The sequence below is a fragment of the Eschrichtius robustus genome, chromosome 4 (genome assembly GCF_028021215.1).
Source record: "Eschrichtius robustus isolate mEscRob2 chromosome 4, mEscRob2.pri, whole genome shotgun sequence".
Taxonomy (NCBI): Eukaryota; Metazoa; Chordata; class Mammalia; order Artiodactyla; family Eschrichtiidae; genus Eschrichtius; species Eschrichtius robustus.
The window spans coordinates 114,521,627-114,537,074 of NC_090827.1; the positions used below are offsets into that span (position 1 = coordinate 114,521,627).

At 48.3% G+C, this 15,448-nt stretch overlaps 1 protein-coding gene across 3 annotated transcripts in view; it reads left to right on the plus strand.

Moving 5' to 3' along the window:
* SLC2A9 (solute carrier family 2 member 9) overlaps positions 1-15,448 on the plus strand; it is a 209,077-nt gene that overhangs the window by 77,707 nt on the left and 115,922 nt on the right. For all 3 annotated transcript variants that reach the window (XM_068542280.1, XM_068542278.1, XM_068542279.1), the window contains one exon: positions 8,408-8,540. In XM_068542280.1, the coding sequence (XP_068398381.1) occupies positions 8,408-8,540 (133 nt within the window). The remainder of the gene's footprint in view (positions 1-8,407; positions 8,541-15,448) is intronic.

Genomic DNA, 15,448 nt, shown 5'->3' on the forward strand with positions numbered 1-15,448 from the left:
TCTTCAATTCCAGGGTCGGTTTGTTCCCATTTCTTTGAGTCCAGTTCTTGGAATTGTAGCAATTTATGTCACGGCTACAGTCTGGTCATCATGTAGTTAACTTCTTCCACCTGGTGAGGGTTTTAGTATCTATAAGACAGCTCACAGGATATGGCTCAGAATATTATTTATAGCCCTTGAATAGAAACTAAAGGTCCCTGACTATGCTTAATGACTAAACTATTATTATTTAGTCCTGTTGGACTGTTTTCCTTTGTTTCTGCATTTTCTCACTTCTCTGATTAAACTTATTCTTTGGCTAAAGTTTTTCCACAGACAAAAGGCAGGTGGAGAACATAGTGCTGGGGGGCAAGGACCATAGGGTCCTGCTCCATTTCAATACATGTTTTTTCAAAACATGCCTTTTTGTTTGAATAGCTCCTGAGAAAGGAATGCAAATGGCAGGGCTCTTTACAACAGTGATGGTATGTAAGAAGCCCCTTCCCACGCTCCTGTGTTTCTCCAGTAGGCATTTATTGAACAACTACTATGTGCCAGGCATGCTCTCTGCCCTCAGGCAGCAAGAGGTCTAAACTGTAATGGGAAATGCCGAGACCTCGGCTCGGTGCTAGGACCAGGTACCCAGGAGCACCTTTGAGGACCACTGGAGGCTGATGGAAGAGGTCAGATCCCCTGGGTCTGGTGGCCTCATGGTCCCTCCCTGGCCACTGAGGCACCTGTGACCAGGCTTCATGGATCAGAACTCAGGTTCTGGGATCTGAGACCTGGCGTTCAGTCGGGCCTCTGTGACCAAATCGGGGCCCTGATGAGTCATTTAACCTCTCTATGCTGTCTGACCTCTCTGGGCATCATCATGGGCTCCATCTCGGTGGACAGCTGTGAAGATGCAAAGAGACAGTCTATGTGATGAACTTTTCACGGTGTTTGGTAGTAAAAACTGCTCTTTCCTGTGGAATGCTAGTGTGTGGATTCCTAGGCCGAACACTTTATACATCTATTAAGTCATTTAACACCCCCCCCAACGACCAACGTATAGGCATAAGCATTATCCTCATTTTACAGATAAGAAAACTGAGGCATGAGCAGTTAGGTCACTTGCCCAAGGCCACAGAGAGTGGGAGAGAGGCAGCATTCAAATCCAGACAGCCTGCTCAGGATCTGTGCCCAGGCTGCAGGTCACTGCTCATAAGTGTTCACAATAGTTATTACGTCATTGGCAGATCAGACGTGTTCATTCATTGTTATACATGCTTAGATAAAGCACTTGGTGCAGCCATCCATAGAAGCAAGGCATCGTGGCTATTTGTATTATTATTTGGGTGGGTCACATGGCATAATATGGCTGAAACATTCTACTTAAAATGATCACCGACCCACATACCCACTCATACTTTTCTTGGTAGAAGATGGGCAATAATTACTCCTAAATACAACATCTCTCCCTGTGACTACCTAACATTTCTGGGAAACCTCTAAACACTCACCGGAAAGAGCCAAGTTCATGTACTCTGTTGTTGGCTAAGCTCAGTGCCTCAGGAGTAAACTGTTGCCCGAGCTCTACTCTGGACATTCCCGCTGTTCTTCTTCCCTGGTCCAGACACCATCAGCACCCCAAGATGGGGCTCACCCACCCTGGGGTCAGTAGCATCAGTTTTTCTCCGGAGATGGAGCCCAGATCACAGCTACCAAAGTGATCACCGTTAGGAAAGGTTGCATTTAAGACACTGTGGATCACAGGCTGTACCACCGACTGGGCTTCTCAGTAATACTGGGAATCCATTCAATGTACTCACAGACTGCATGATTCCAGAAATGCTGAATTGTGGGTTCGGGGAACTAGGGGGTGTCCATCTCAGTTCAAAGGCTCCTGGTTGTTCTCAGAGCCAGGTCCAAGTGCCATGGAATAGCAGCAAAGCCACCCATGACCCAACCTCCACCCAGTGACAGCTCCAAGGATGCCACCCCTGGGAGGGGCCTCTCAAATTTGATGCTGTGGGAAAAGCTTGGGCTTGATTCCCACCTGTGCAGCTGCTGGCTGGAGGCCTCAGCACAGATATTACATTGTCTCCACATCTCTCACATGCAAATAGCACCAGATGCTGGAAGGTCAAAAGACACAGTCATGTGATAAGCTCACACGATGCATGGCACAGAGTAGGAGCTTAACTGGGTTGGTTCCCGTGTCTTTTTCCCCCAGCTTTCTGATTTTGCTCTTACTGAGACAGTAGCTTATCTCTAAGAGAAAACAAAATAAACACACACACACCAAAAAAGATGTAGTGAAAATTCTACTTATATGTATGTCATCTTTTTATTCCATGATCTTTTTTTTTTTTTTTATGTAGGCCCTGTGGTGTGAGGTGTTTTCTCATCCCCTTTGTGTTCTGTGCCCTGTGGTGTGAGGTGATTTCTCATCCCCTTTGTGATGTGGGCCCTGTGGTGTGAGGTGATTTCTCATCCCCTTTGTGATGTGGGCCCTGTGGTGTGAGGTGTTTTCTCATCCCCTTTGTGATGTGGGCCCTGTGGTGTGAGATGGTTTCTCATCCCCTTTGTGATATGGGCCCTGTGGTGTGAGGAGGTTTCTCATCCCCTTTGTGATGAGGGCCCTGTGGTGTGGCGTGGTTTCTCATCCCCTTTGTGATGTGCGCCCTGTGGTGTGAGGTGGTTTCTAATGCCCTTTGTGATTGGGGCCCTGTGGTGTGCGGTGGTTTTTCATCCCCTTTGTGATGTGCGCTCTGTGGTGTGAGGTGGTTTCTCATCCCCTTTGTGATTGGGGCCCGGTGGTGTGAGGTGGTTTCTCATCCCCTTTGTGATGTGGGCCCCGTGGTGTAAGGTGGTTGGTCAGCCCCTTTGTGATGTGGGCCCTGTGGAGTGAGGTGGTTTCTCATCCGCTTTGTGATGTGGGCCCTGTGGTGTGAGGTGGTTTCTCATCCGCTTTGAGATATGCGCCCTGTGGTGTGAGGTGTCTTCTCATCCCCTTTGTGATGTGCGCCCTGTGGTGTGAGGTGGTTTCTAATCCCTTTTGTGATGTGGGCCCTGTGGTGTGAGGTGGTTTCTCATCCGCTTTTTGATGTGGGCCCTGTGGTGTGAGGTAGTTTCTCATCCGCTTTGAGATATGCGCCCTGTGGTGTGAGGTGTCTTCTCATCCCCTTTGTGATGTGCGCCCTGTGGTGTGAGGTGTTTTCTCATCCCCTTTGTGATGTGTGCCCTGTGGTGTGAGGTGGTTTCTCATCCCCCTTGTGATATGCGCCCTATGTTGTGAGGTGTCTTCTCATCCCCTTTGTGATGCTGGGCCATTTGGTGTGAAGTGGTTGGCCATCCCTTTTGTGATGTGGGCCCTGTGGTGTGAGGTGGTTTCTCATCCCCTTTGTGATGTGGGCCCTGTGGTGTGAGGTGGTTTCTCATCCCCTTTGTGATGTGGGCCCTGTGGTGTGAGGTGGTTGGCCATCCCCTTTTTTGATGTGGGCCCTGTGGTGTGAGGTGGTTTCTAATGCCCTTTGTGATTGGGGCCCTGTGGTGTGAGGTGGTGTCTCATCCCCTTTGTGATGTGCGCCCTGTGGTGTGAGGTGGTTGGTTATCCCCTTTGTGATGTGGGCCCTGTGGTGTGAGGTGGTTTCTCATTCCCTTTGTGATTTGGGCCCTGTGATGTGAGGTGATTTGTCATCCGCTATGTGATGTGGGCCCTGTGGTGTGAGGTGGTTTCTCTACCCCTTTGTGATGTGCGCCCTTTTGTGTGAGGTGGTTTCTCATCTTTTTTGTGATGTGGGCCCTGTGGTGTGAGGTGTCTTCTCATCCCCTTTGTGATGTGCACCCTGTGGTGTGAGGTGTCTTCTCATCCCCTTTGTGATGTGCGCCCTGTGGTGTGAGGTGGTTTCTCATCCCGTTTGTGATGTGGGCCCTGTGGTGTAAGGTGGTTTGTCATCTCCTTTGTGATGTGGGCCCTGTTGTATGAGGTGGTTTCTCATCCCCTTTGTTATGTCCGCCCTGTGGTGTGAGGTGGTTTACCTTCCCCTTTTTGATGTGGGCCCTGTGGTGTGAGGTGTTTTCTCATCCCCTTTGTGATGTGGGCCCTGTGGTTTGAGGTGGTTTCTCATCCGGTTTGTGATGTGGGCCCTGTGGTGTGAGGTGGTTTCTCATCCCCTTTGTAATGTGGGCCCTGTGGTGTGAGGTGGTTTCTCATCCCCTTTGTGATGTCGGCCTTGTGGTGTGGGGTGGTTTCTCTTCCCGTTTGTTCTGCGGGCCGTTTGGTGTGAGGTGGTTTCTCATCCCCTTTGTTATGTGCGCCCTGTGGTGTGAGGTGGTTTCCCATCCCCTTTGTGATGTGGGCCCTGTGGTGTGAGGTGGTTTCTCATCCCCTTTGTGATGTGGGCCCTGTGGTGTGAGGTGGTTTCTCATCCCGTTTGTGCTGCGGGCCGTTTGGTGTGAGGTGGTTTCTCATCCCCTTTGTGATGTGGGCCCTGTGGTTTGAGGTGGTTTCTCATCTCGTTTGTCATGTGGGCCCTGTGGTGTGAGGTGGTTTCTCATCCCCTTTGTGATTTCCATGATCTTTTTAAAATATTAATATGTAACTCACATACCATAAAATTTATCATTTAAAAGTGGTTTTTAGTATATCGCAAAGTTGTGCAACCATCACTCGTTTCTAATTCCAGAATATTTTCATAACCCCTGTTGATGAAAAATTAATCCGTCGATATAAGAAAGAAATGGAAAATTTTATTCGAGCCAAATTTGAGGATTATTACTCAGGAAGAGCACCTCAGAAAGCTCCAAGAACTGTTGCACCTGTTAGAAATGAAGGCACAGTTATATAAGTTTTTTGAGACAGAGGGGTGTACGTTAAATGACGTATTATTGACCATTTACACAATCCAGATCCAAGTGTCATCATGGCCCCTTCCAAGATCAAGAAGGAATGTTATCTTTAAGGAGTTGTCTTGTTGATGCAAGGGGACTGTTCCTCTTTAGGTTGAACAGGTATTGCTGCTGATGGGGGAGGTTTGGTGGATGCATAATGCAGGTACACAATGCACAGTAGAGGGCAGAGGAGCCAAAGGGCAGGGAAAATTTTTTATTTAAAATTTTTCTTGTCTTGCCATAAAATATGAATTTTATTTCACACGCCAAAAGGTAACCCCACACCCATCAGCATACCCTCTATGCTCCCAGCCCCTCAGGGCCACTTGCTTCATATGCAGCAAAGCCAGTGTACTGCACTGTGTTGTGGTGAAGGAACGTACAGCATTTATTGCAGGGCACCAAGCAAGGACAACCGGCAGTTCCTGCTCAAAAGACCCAAACTCCCAGATGGCTTTCAGGGAAGGGTTTTTAAAGACATTGTGAGGGAGAGGGTCACAGGGTGCCCGATCAGCTTGTATGCAATTCTCTGATTGGTTGATGGTGAGGCAACAGGGTGATGGTTCAGGAATCTAGATGTCGGTCTTCTGGCTCCAACCAGCCTGGGGGTCTATATGTTGATGGTCAGTCTGTGGTCTGCCTGCTGATGGTCAGCAGTTTCCATCTAGTGGTGAAACCGTGTACCTCAGATTGGGACCTGAACCCATGGTCTTTTTTTTTTTTTTTAATTAATTAATTTATTTATTTATTTTTGGCTGTGTTGGGTCTTCGTTTCTGTGCGAGTGCTTTCTCTAGTTGCGGCAAGCGGGGGCCACTCTTCATCGTGGTGCACGGGCCTCTCACTATCGTGGCCTCTCTTGCTGTGGAGCACAGGCTCCAGATGCGCAGGCTCAGTAGTTGTGGCGCACGGGCTTCGTTGCTCTGCGGCATGTGGGATCTTCCCAGACCAGGGCTCGAACCCGTGTCCCCCTGCATTGGCAGGCAGATTCTCAACCGCTGGGCCACCAGGGAAGCCCCCATGGTCTTTTAATTGAGATCACACACCTGGTCCCAGGACTTAATGAAGCTCAGGTTCTTGATGTTTCATTGCAGAAAGAATTCAGTGAGAGACAAAGTGATAGGTTAGAAGTGGATTTATTTAGAGAGAAACACACTCCACAGACAGAGTGTGGGCCGTCTCAGAAGGCGAGAAGCCTCAACATATGGCTTGGTTAGTTTTAATGGACTGGGTAATTTCATAGGCTAATGAGTCGGAGGATTATTCCAACTATTTTGGGGGAAGGGGCGGGGATTTCCAGGAATTGGGCCACCGCCCACTTTTTGGCCTTTTATGGTTAGCCTCAGAACTGTCATGGTGTCATGGGTGTGTCATTTAGCAAGCTCATGTATTACAATGAGTGTATAATGAGGCTTAAGGTACACCGGAAGTTGAATCTTCCGCTATCTTGGACCTAGTTGGTTCTAACCAGTTTTTGTCGTGTCCTATGGTGGCAGGAAACCAAGCATCTTGTAAACAGTGGGGGTCCATGGGCAGACAGAGAAAAGCAGGAAGCTCCAGACTGACAAGAAACCACACCTTTCGGGTGATAAGTGTCCTGGAAGCAGACAAAGAAAGATGAGGCAATTCGGGAATGTCTTGTGTCCAAATGTAACCTGTTGTTCATTATGCTCTCATTACAATAAAATTAGCCTTACAGATAAGTACCCATCATGCACCGACACCGTGACACTTCTGATCTAAGCTAAATGAGGACAAACATCCCTCCTCCCCTTGGGAAGATGGAGCTGGGATGAAAATCAAGGAATACAACCCCCAAACTCCTCCTTCCCCAGGGAATATTCCACGCCTTCATTTGTGTACCCTGGCTTGCCAAAGAAGCCCAGGACTGCAGCTCCTCACCTGTCTGCCCCTCTCTGAGAGCGTATTGTTGCTTAAATAAATTCTCACGTTACTTTCTTAACCTCCCTGCTTTGTCTCCGAATTCTTCTGCAACTAGACAAGAACCTTAAAATCACCAGGAACAAGGGCATCTGAACCTTCGCCCTGTGTGAAGCCTTTCTAGGTCTGGGTGTGTCTTCTTTTCTCCTTGTACTTTCTTAGGAAATGAAACATTCAAGAATTCCACAGTGAGAACTTTGGGTTTTTTTCCTCTTTCTTCCCATCAGAACTGCTGTCTATTGATGTTCTCTCCTTTCAGAGACGCATTGAGAGTTTATTTGTAAACCTGGGTTTAAAAAAAAAATCAGGAAGAATGCTGCCTTAATCAGCATAATAATATGGGCCCCATGCAGCATTTAAGCTGCATAATAGGCAAATGGTGCTGCTTGAAGGGACTCAAAATGCCTCTTGAATGGTGGGTGTTGCCTGCTTGCCTTTCACAGCCGGCGGGAAGTGAAAAGTTCCCCCACCTCAGGGGCGAGCTGTGCCCAAAGGCCCACCACGCTCACTTCCCTGGGGACGTGGAAAAGCTCTAGCCCTTCACTGACAGGAGCCAGATGGGTCGGATATCCCGGGCCTCGGAGGCGTCTGGGTGGTGCCACCCGCATAGTAGTAGTTTCCTCTGCGTACCTACTGGGTGCCAGGCTCCACAGTGAGAGCATTATCTGATCCCACTCTCACGACTGCCTGAGGGGTGCCTGTGGCTGTCCCCATTCCCCAGGTGAGGAGAAGGGGATTCCAAGGGGCCGTGAGAATGTTTCCAAGGCCACACAACCAGGAAATAGCTGAGCCGCTTCAGGCCAGACTTGATGCCCCAGGGGCCTCTGAGTTGGCCAGCTCTCGGCTTCCCTGAACTCCACCTTCTCGGAGTCACCCTGAAGGTAACCATCTCTCAGGTGGCTCTGAGGATTCACCGACCCCCTGCATGGAGATACCAAACACGTGGGCCTGGTGCTAAACTGTTCCCAGAAGGGGGACCCCTTCCAGGGCCCGAAGGTGGGCTCTTGTCTAATACTCGGAAATGAATTGTCCAAGGAGACACACGTGCTGACAAAGCAAAAGACTTTATTGGGAAGGGGCGCCCGGGCAGAGAGCAGCAGGGTAAGGGAACCCAGGAGAACTGCTCTGCCACATGTGTCGCAGTCTCAGGGTTTAGGGTAACGGGGTTGGTTTCCGGGTTGTCTCTGGCCAATCATCATCTTGCTTGTGCCCGTACTTGGTCTGACTCAGTGTCCTTCCTGGCGGTGTGCGCATCTCTCAGGCAAGATGGATTCCAGCGTGAGGGTTTCTGGAAGGTTGGCAGGACTTATTATGGACTGGCATCTCCTCCCTACTTTTGGCCCCTCCCGAATTCTCCCATTTAGTTTTAGGACCTCCTGTTGTGAGACAACTCATGCAAATGGTTATTATCATTCCTGGCCTAGGCGGGTGGTTTCAGTCAGTGGTTCCCTAACAAAACCAGTGTCCAATCCCTCCCCAGCCTTTGTTCCTGGGGCTCACACTGGGCAGAGGGACCCTGTGCAGACAGCAGAAGCTGCCTGGCCCAGGGGCCTAGCCCCCAAATAATGACTGAAGTCCTCATCATTCACTGGCCCCCTCTTCTCCCTTCAGGAGAGCACCTGGCCGTACCTGTTTGGAGTGATTGCCGTCCCCGTCTTGGTCCAGTTGGTGAGCCTGCCCTTTCTCCCTGAGAGCCCACGCTACCTGATCTTTGAGAAGCACGACCAGGCTGGAGCTGAGAAAGGTAGGGGCCGCTTTGTCTGGTCCATGTGGCTCTGGCCGCTTCACAGGGGTCAGTGCTGCAGGGCATGCTGGGTGCCCTAGGACACCCTATCCCGTTTCATCTTCCCAACAGCCTGCTATGGGTGGCCCAGAGTGGGGACACAGATCAACTGAAAAAAATGCACAACGTGAGAGTTGTGAGTTAAGTTTTATTTGGGGCAAAATGAGGACTATAGCCCCGGAGACAGCATCTCAGATAGCTCTGAGAGACCGCCCCGAAGCGGTGTGGGAGTGTCAGTATATATGATTTCAGTGAAAGGGGTACGTACAGTCAAGCACACATTTTGGCAGAAGGCTGCTGCTGGTCACGAGCAGATGTCACCGTTAATGATTTTAGTGCTTTTCTAGATATGAGGATATGTAAGAAATTTCAGCTCATAAAATCTTCTCCTGAAAATATCTGTCTGAAGGCCTGTTCTGCCAGTTTTTCCCAGAGCACAGAGTGCCTCATTCCTGATCCTTGCCCTGAACTCCTTTCAGGGGGTGTTGAAGGTCAGCGACTGCAGTGGCTAGTGACTTAATCCTTGTAGAACCAGATTGCAAGTGACAATTTTACGGTTAGCAACAGGGAGTCTGGAAAAGCCAGGACAGAGTAGGATAAGGCCCAGGTCTGCTCACCTCTGCTCAGTGTCTCTCTGTGGTCACTTCTCGGGTTGTCCCAACCCCAGAGATGCTGCATATTTCTTAGTGGTTTAAGTCTATCCCGGCCCTCCCTCTGCTCCTCTCTTCCTCACTGATCAGCTTTCCCATCTTAACATTCACATGCAAGGAAAGGGAACATACAAGCACAGAATGAGCCCTCACATCACACCAGCATGGGGCCTCTGCAACAAGACCCACTGGACCATTCCCGTTAGCCCTGCAAGGGAACAGAAATATACCCATTTTACAGGAGGGAAGCATGAGGCCCACATGGGGTTTGGCAGTCATCTTGTGTAGCTTTCTGGGCCAGATTCAAAGTACAGCTTTCAGAATCAGAGACATTTCTACAGCCCGGAAAAGGCAAAATCATTTTGCCTGGAGACAGACGATGTAGAATGAACAATAGCATCCCCATTCGTTTAGTTTTATGAAACAAGACTTGGTCGACAGCACCGAGGTTCAGCCTGAGGGCTGGGAATAACTAGTGCTGCCTTCACATCCCAGCTCTGCAGTCTGACCTTGACCAATTCTTTTCACCGTTCTGATTCTCAGAATCCTCATCTGTAAAAAGGAAATGATATGAGCCTCCCCCATGGGCTTGTTAAGGATTAAATTAGATGATATCTATATCTATATGGTCCACAGTATTACCTGCTGTCATTATCACTGAGGACTCTGTCCAGTTTCTTATTATCCATATCCTGTCCTCTAATCTAAATTTCCCAAATGTCCACATCCAAGAACAAACTGAGAATTATATGTAGTCCTTAGCTCACTATGATTTGTGCAACATCTTTTAAAATCCAAACAACCTAAGTATTTTCTGAATTGACAAGTGTCATAATGAAATATTAATAATTGCCTATGTCTGTCCATCAGTTTGTGATTCAGATCTATTTCCTCATTTACGACATTTCTATAACATGAAATCAGAGAACACTGTCATTACTTTCGTTTTTTGGATGAAGAAACAGAGGCTTACAGGGGTAGAAATGACTTGTCCAGGGCTGTGGTTATATGGTTTCTGGTTTCTAGAGGCCTTTAAAAATTGATGGAAAGGACAGATCTTTCTTCGATAGACGCCCAAATACACAAAATTTGTGGAGCATGGTGGTGGGGATGGGACTTGAGCCCTCTCCCCCAGAAGCCCACAGGGGACCCTGGTTAATAGCTCCTCCCCCATCTCACAGCCAGTAAGTGACAAAAGAAGGACTGGAACCCAGGGGTGATTTCCCTCCCACCACCCTCACACACAGAGGGACACATGTGGGTAGTGGTCTAGGGGGCTTCCCGTGGGGCCCTTGGGGAGGCAAACTATCCAAAAGTCAGGCTTCAGGGAAGAAGGCTGATGGTCAGATGGTAGAGGCTCTGGAGTAAAACGAAGGCAGCTGAGGAAGAGCCAATGGGATCTGATTTCCAAAAGCAACTGGGTTATAGGTTGTTAGAAGACAGCAATTCCTCCAGCTTGATCTCCTGGCATGTGAGGATGCCCATCTGGCTCCACTGGGGAGGAAATCCTGGGAAACGCTCCAGTTAAGTACATTCGGAATGGGCAGTGCATATGAATGCCAGACAGCAAAGAAGGTTTAAAAGATTTATTTCATAGCACAACAGGGAGTGAGAAGAAGGCCAGTTGTAAAAAGTGATAAATATTACATGTACACTTTATAAAAAGAACAAGGATGTTGGCCTTAGGTTGAAATAGAACATTGAAACCTGCATCTATACTAATAAAAGTGCTAAGTTCACTCCAGGCATTCAGCAAACAATGGATGTTTACTATGCTGGGTTCTCTGCCAGGTGGTGGGGAGAGGGGAGCATAAGTGGTCTTCCAGCCCTCCAGGAGGTGAAGGGGGCGTCTAGTTAAGGGAGGCAGACACACTCCTCAATGCTCATCTGCATTGAGAACATATCATTCTAAGCACTTCACATGTGTTAGGTTGTTAAACCCTCACAACAACCATGGAAAGTAGATCGCATTATTATTTCCATTTTAAGACAAAAAAAAAAAACAAAACTGAGGACAAGATAACTTAACCAAAGACACAAAGCTAGCAAATGGCAGCGCTGGGATTTGAACTCTGAAAGTCTTGCTCTGGAACCTATGAGCATAAATAAAACACGCTCTATTACCTACCACCTTGTTTGGCACCATGGGAGATACACCTTGCCCAGTCTGTTGGTAATTTGGTAGAAAGGACCCTGTAGCAGTTAGCTATTACCATAATAGTGCTGCATAACAAACCACCTTGGAACTCACTGGCTGAAGACAATGGCAGTTACTCTGTTAATCTTGATAGGGCTTGCCCTTGCAACTCTTCTTGTCTCAGCAGAAGCCCTCTCACATATCTGGTGGTCAGCCAGCTGATCCAGGATGGCTCAGCTCTGTTCCATGTACCTCATCCTCCAGCAGGCTAGCTCAGGCATATTCTCACAGCAAGCACAGAGGTCCCAGAGAGGAAGTGGAAAACACAAGCAGTTTTTCAAGCTTTGAATCAGCTAAAATAGTATTGGCCAAAGTCACATGGTCAAGCCCCAGAGTCAGAGTGGGAGGGCCTACACAGTTATAGCACAAAGGACATAGATGTAGAGAAGCAATGAATGGAGGCCATCAATGCAGACAATGCAGACACACTCCCCTTTCCGGCTTTCCCATCCTCCCCACCCCCAGTTCAGAGTGGCAAGGGGTTAAGTTCCAGCCCTGAGTCTGATTTATTTGTGCCCTCTTGCCAGTTGAGGAGAAGTCCCCAGCACCTAAAAATGGGGGAAAGAGCCCAAACTTCCACTGTGAGAAATGGTGTTTATTTAATTGAATAGAAATGGAATATGAGCATAGGGAGTGTGATAGGACACTGGAGTCAGGGAAGTTGCATCTATCAGGACCGTTGGGGTTATAGGAGACAGAAACTCAAAGCAGCATAAGCAGGCTTCCCTGGTGGCGCTGTGGTTAAGAATCTGCCTGCCGATGCAGGGGACACGGGTTTAAGCCCTGATCCAGGAAGATCCCACATGCCGCAGAGCAACTAAGCCGGTGCGCTACAACTACTGAGCCTGAGCTCTAGAGCCCTTGAGCCACAACTACTGAGCCCACGTGCCACAACTGCTGAAGCCCGCATGCCTAGAGCCCGTGCTCTGCAACAAGAGAAGCCACTGCAATGAGAAGCCCGTGGACCGCAACAAAGAATAGGCCCCGCTCACCGCAACTAGAGAAAGCCCTCGTGCAGCAATGAAGACCCAACACAGCCAAAAATAAATAAATAATTAATTAATTTTAAAAAATACTATTAAAAAAAAACAACATAAGCAAGAGGGGAACTTTTAACACATGTCCCTAGGAATGGGATTTGAGGGCACCAATAGTTACCACTCTTCTTCCTGGCTCAAGTTTGACACCAATTGAGAGGTGGATGCAGAAGTGGAGGAGATGCAACAAAAATGTCATTTTTAGTTTGGATAAAGAAAGGCCACTTGGCAAATTGGCTTTCGGTCTGATGGCCAGGAGAGCCTCATAAGACGGTACTCATGGGCTCCCAACAGGGCCCACCCCTGAAAAATGCAGAACATGGAAGAAAAGACTGTGTTCTCCTCCAACCAGAGAGATCTCAAAATTAAAGGGAGGAACTAAGCTGTGTGGGCCATTTCTCTCCCCAACTTACCAATGAGCTAAGTCCCTTCTCGTTTCTGGGGACCAGTGAGTGAGGGGTGGGCAGAGAGGGCGGAAAGAATGGTACCTTAATGAAATGCCCTTCCAGGAGGAAAGTAATATCAGAAGTGAGCCATATGTGTTCTGCCTTATAATAGGGATAGAGAAGGCTGGATTTCCTTAGGCATGGTGGGATCCAGGAGATTAAACTAAGTCATCAAGGTACTGTCCCTCTCTCAACAACTCCTAGACATTCTTAGGATTTCATTGGCTTCATCCTTAGACGGGTTTTCTCCATTTGGCATCAAGACAGTCTTGAGCAGTTCCAACTTTTAAACACTGTTTTAGAAGGAGAGAGATTCCCTTTCACATAGCACACAACTCCATCTCAATCCCTGAAGGAAATAATTCTAATTGGCCCTTCCTGGGTCACATGGCTATGCTTGAACCAATCACTGCCCCGGGAGTTAGAATTCCCTGATGGGAATTCCCAGAATTGACCAGTCTGGCTTACTATCCAGTCTGGTGATTGGGGGATGGAGGGCTGCAAGGTTTGATTGACATCTCTAGTAGAATTATAGAGTGTACAGGAGGATGGCTTCAAGAAAAAGATACAGGCAAGAGAAAAAAGTAATATATGCTCATCACCGTGAAGGAATGATACCTCTGGATGCTCCTTCCCGGTAATGCTTTGGCATCCCAGGCCCCACGGTCTGTATTTTTGTCGCCAGACCCCGATCAGGCATGTAGACTTGGCAGAGAGCTCAGACCTCAATCCCCAGATAAATAAAAAAGCAATTCTTTTTATTGCTGTTGTTTTGTGGCTGGGAGGGAGTGTATTTCTATGGCATTTAGAAGCCAGTTACTGGCTAGACCCTGGCCTGACTACAAAAGGAAGACTGTCCGTTATTGGCTGCTATTGTAATTTTGGTTGACATCATAATCAGGGGAAGTTTGTTTGACATCATAATCAGGGGAAGTTTGTTTGTTTCTTTGGTTTTTGGTTTGGTTTTTTTGAGAGAAAGGTGTACATATCAGGATTCAAGTCAGCCACCTTATGATAGAAAACCCAAACGATAGTGTCTTAAAATAGAAGTTTATTTCTCTCTCTCACATAAGAAAAGGTTGAAGGTAGGCAGACTAAGGCTGTTACAATTCTTCATGGTGTCAGAGACCTTGTTCCTTTCATCTCTCCATCTGCCTCGAGCCCTTCATCTCTAGATTCCCAGAACGTTGCCTCATGGTCCAAAGTGGCTGCCATCATATCTGCTTTCCAGCCAAGAGGAGCAGGGTGAGAAGGAGGGATTACTTGCCCTTCTATTTTAATAAGTCTCCAAGGCTCACACGCGTCTGCTAGGTCTCTTTGGTCAGAATGTGATCATGTTTCCTCTCTTAACTGCCAAGGAGGCTGGAAAATGTAGTCCTTTAGTTCACTGTTGTCACAGCAAGTCGGGGCCTGCTCCTAAGGAGGAAGGGAGAATGAATAATACATCTGGTCACCAGCAGGCTCTGCCACAGTCTGGAAAGAAAGGAACTCAAGTACCCATTGGCTGGGACCAGCCAGACTGAGGCATTTCGTGCGCTCTGGAGGCTGGTAACACACGACTCCTTCAAGATGGCGCTGCTTAAACAGCCATTTGATGCATATTTAGAGGTGAGGCCGCGTGAGCTCTGGTAATGAGCTACCTGCACCCAGTGAGCCAAGTAAAAGCCCTGAATTTAGTGGGAGCTGCCTTCATCTGTCATTCCTGAACACGCCCACGGTAGTCTCACTCCCACCCCACAAGGACTGTCAACCACATTCTGGTCTGCATATCATTACATTTCCAATGCTGCCTTTGCGCCTTAGGGGATGCCATCGTGCCCCTTGTCCATGGATGCTCTGGGCAACTGCCTCGGTGGCCTGAGCTGGATTAAGGGACTGCTCTGCAGTCCAGAGCTGGCCAGAAACATTCAGGAGGCAAGGTCACATGCCAGACGGACAGAAGTGGGCCCCAACAATGGCGCTTATAAGAGACAGCTGACTTCATTCCCTTTTGTGCTAAGGGCTAAAATACGTTACCTTGGTCACAAGGAGTCTGGTTTTTATTAAGGCAAGAATAAAGTATGTTCAAGTGGATTCATGCTAGAGGTGCATTGAAGATACAAGCTTTTCCCAAACCATTGCAACGCCTGTCTTCAAAAAGAACAGAGATTCCTGAGGATGGCCAGGTTGGAGGTCCAGGCCCTTGGACCTGCATGGACCCTCCATGGGGTAGCAGAGCAAGAGCAGGTACAAACTAGAGGTCTCAGGTCTCTGCCCTAAAGGACTCACCATGATGTGAGTCTCCTCCACCCCCCCAATCTCCTTCCCACTCATGGCTCAAGAGGGCTGCCATCATAGCTGCCTTCACCTTCTCCAAGTTCCATCTAAGGAAGAAAAGACCCAGGGGCATGACCAAACCATTGACAAGCTGTCAAGGGGAAGAGAGAGCAGCCTTATTTGGGATGATAGATTGAGAACCAAATGGGAGAAGCCACAGCGAGGAAGATCTTGATTCACCGTGAGAGAGGAGATGCAAGAATGGAATAGGCCACTTATGGAG